At 34.0% G+C, this 2,682-nt stretch overlaps 1 protein-coding gene across 1 annotated transcript; it reads right to left on the bottom strand.

Annotated features, from left to right (window-relative positions):
• Positions 1–961: 961 nt before the first annotated feature.
• Positions 962–2,389, bottom strand: LOAG_14399 (hypothetical protein; the record flags this gene model as incomplete). The annotated part of the gene is made up of 4 exons (XM_003149897.1): positions 962–1,124; positions 1,275–1,476; positions 1,722–1,861; positions 2,292–2,389. 4 exons carry the CDS (start codon positions 2,387–2,389, stop codon positions 962–964), a joined length of 603 nt encoding a protein of 200 aa, XP_003149945.1.
• Positions 2,390–2,682: the final 293 nt, after the last annotated feature.

Genomic DNA, 2,682 nt, shown 5'->3' with positions numbered 1-2,682 from the left:
AAATACCAGAAATGAAGCAAATATTTTAGTGGGTGAAAACTAAAAGAGCATCGAGAAGAATGTGAAAGACTAGGACTCAATAAAAGGTCGGCAAACAAGCTGTTTAGAATCCTTCAGAATCTCGGGAAGTACTATGATATTGTCATAAATGCTTGAATATGCAGAAGCTGTGCTCATCTTTACGAAAAATGAAATTTTTTGACCAAATAAATCCTCTGCAACATATATTGCTTTTTTTGAGTTTTATTCATAGCGACTTTATCCACGGCAATGAAGGGAAAAGTGGAGTACAGTCACCACAACAAAGAACTTTCATGAAAAAGTGACCACGCTATATCCTTGCAACACATGACCGCCATTGATTTTTGCGGAACACTTGCGACACATTTACCTGAGAACGAGAACAAGACTCATCCTATTTTCTCTTCTCATATTATTTCGCGTTATGTGAATGTTTATGAGGACAAAGAAAAGAAAAGAATGAAGACGTAATATGGGAAAATGTGTTGAATTAGTGTAAAGTATTTTCAGAAGGACGGAAAACTTGTCCAGGCTAATCAACAAGCTTATCAAGTCGACTTCTTAAATTAATTCGCCTATTTCATTCCCGTGGTGTATTATTCAGATGGAATATTGCGGCAAAAATTCGACTAAAAATATTACATTGAGATTCAATTTATTAATGTTTTAAGTCTGAAATTGCCTTAAAGAGAAAAAAAAATGCGAGAAATTGCCTGGAACGTGAGCACATTATATGATATTCATCTTGTTCCTTTGTTTTTTAAAGCGACGAAGTTGTCGATTTTATTGCAAAAATAACTTTATTCAATCCTCACGAACCGACGTGCAAAAATGTGCGAGTTACGTAATTACGAGAAAAACTACGAATGGCTATAATAATCGTTGCTAATATTCCCGACTAATCCAGATTCTTTATCATCAATCTCCATTGTTTTGAAAATCAGGACAAACTCGGAAGATTCTTAGGACCAACTTTTGTGGAAATCTGCCGATGAATTATGGCCAGTGATTTGTGTGCAATACATTTCGGTTGCAAATCTACAACATCCCTAAGGCATGGAAGTTTCTTGAGTTGCCTTTTAAATTCGTTCCGATATTCCGTACTGCAATAACATTTCTTCACAGCTATAGATTCAATCTATTAGTTCAATCCATTAGTAGTGTTATGACTAATATTGAGGATACCCTTCCAAAGCAAAAATATTTCAATTACCACATTTTTTCTTTCAATGTCTTGCAAGGTAAATTTTTACCTTCTCCAATAATAAAATAACCAATTGCATGAAACGCTTATATTAATAAATATTCCACCATAGTATGCCACATAATACTTTGTCATTCTAGGAATATCCAGGAACACTGTGGACATAAAGATTACCATTGTTGTTAAATGCCCCAGTCCAATAAATGCCACGATTATCTTTAATGTTTGGAACAGCTCGAAGTTTCTAGTTGCTGAAATAAGAAATAGGACAATGCTATGGCATTCATTTCAGTTATTCATAATTAATTAGCTTTCATGAAATCTTGGAAAAATATGACCCTAATATAGAAATAACAGCACTTGAATAATTAAGGGATGAGATGAAGATTATTGTGATAACATGGACATCCGGTTCAATGATAAGCAGATAAAGCAAGCACCGTTCAGATTGATACTTTACTTTGCACGCTTTTTGTTAGTTAATTCAATAGCTCACTTGTTTTAGCCTTCACTACAACTCGGCTCAGTATTACATAAAGTATAATTGTTGCTAAATTAATAAGAGTTGACGAAATGCCCCAAATCGGCCTTAACCGACCGATATATACCGCTGATACACCACATATTACTTCGTCACTGCAAGCAAAATGGCAAGACCAATGGTTAGTAAGGAAATAAATAAGGAATAGAGCGTTTAGTGTACATTTTTAGGAGTATTTTGAACATTGAGCATCTTACGTAATTCTCTTTGCTCAGAGACTTTGATATTTCTGTCATTTTTCTCTTTTAATAAAGCTTTATTCAAGCTCATTCTACATCAGATTTCTGATCATATCGCTCTTTCGCTTCGTATTTCCCTTAACAAGGTAAATAAATTTATACCTATCATTCAAAAGCAAACGAAGCAAAAAATTTTCGGGACGAGGTCAATTGTGATTTTGTTCATTGATCTCAACAAAAAGTGTTGTTCTCGCATGTTCAATCATTTCAACCTTACTCAGTAAATTCATTCTCAAATTTTCGTTTCATTAGTCGTTATTAATTATGCGTTGAGAATTTGTCTTACTCGCTATTCCCATTATAAATATAAACCAATATGAGCAAAGTGAATGAATAAAGTAAAGGTGGTAGGATCATTGCTGGAATATAAAATTTCTTCTTCATCCTCCGATATCTGCAAGTAACCACCACAGTTTTTATTGAGAAATATATTCGACTTCAAAAGGAAAAACAAATCATTTAGTTTTTTTTTTTGCAATTTGAGAAGCGTTCTATTTGCCGCCGGTACAAAAATTGAAGTTACTTGTCCTGTCGAAATTATTACCTTAAAGGTACCGAAATTGCGATGACTCGATCTACGCCGATGGGAAATAATACAGCAATTGTAAAACTTAAACCGAAACTGGGTATTAATTGTATCCAAATGCATGTCCGTAAAGGTATGAAAGTGATTCCGG

The sequence above is a fragment of the Loa loa genome (assembly GCF_000183805.2).
Source record: "Loa loa unplaced genomic scaffold supercont3.1168, whole genome shotgun sequence".
Lineage (NCBI taxonomy): Eukaryota > Metazoa > Nematoda > Chromadorea > Rhabditida > Onchocercidae > Loa > Loa loa.
Note: the sequence above shows the minus strand (reverse complement) of the source record. Positions and strands in the feature narration are given on the sequence as shown.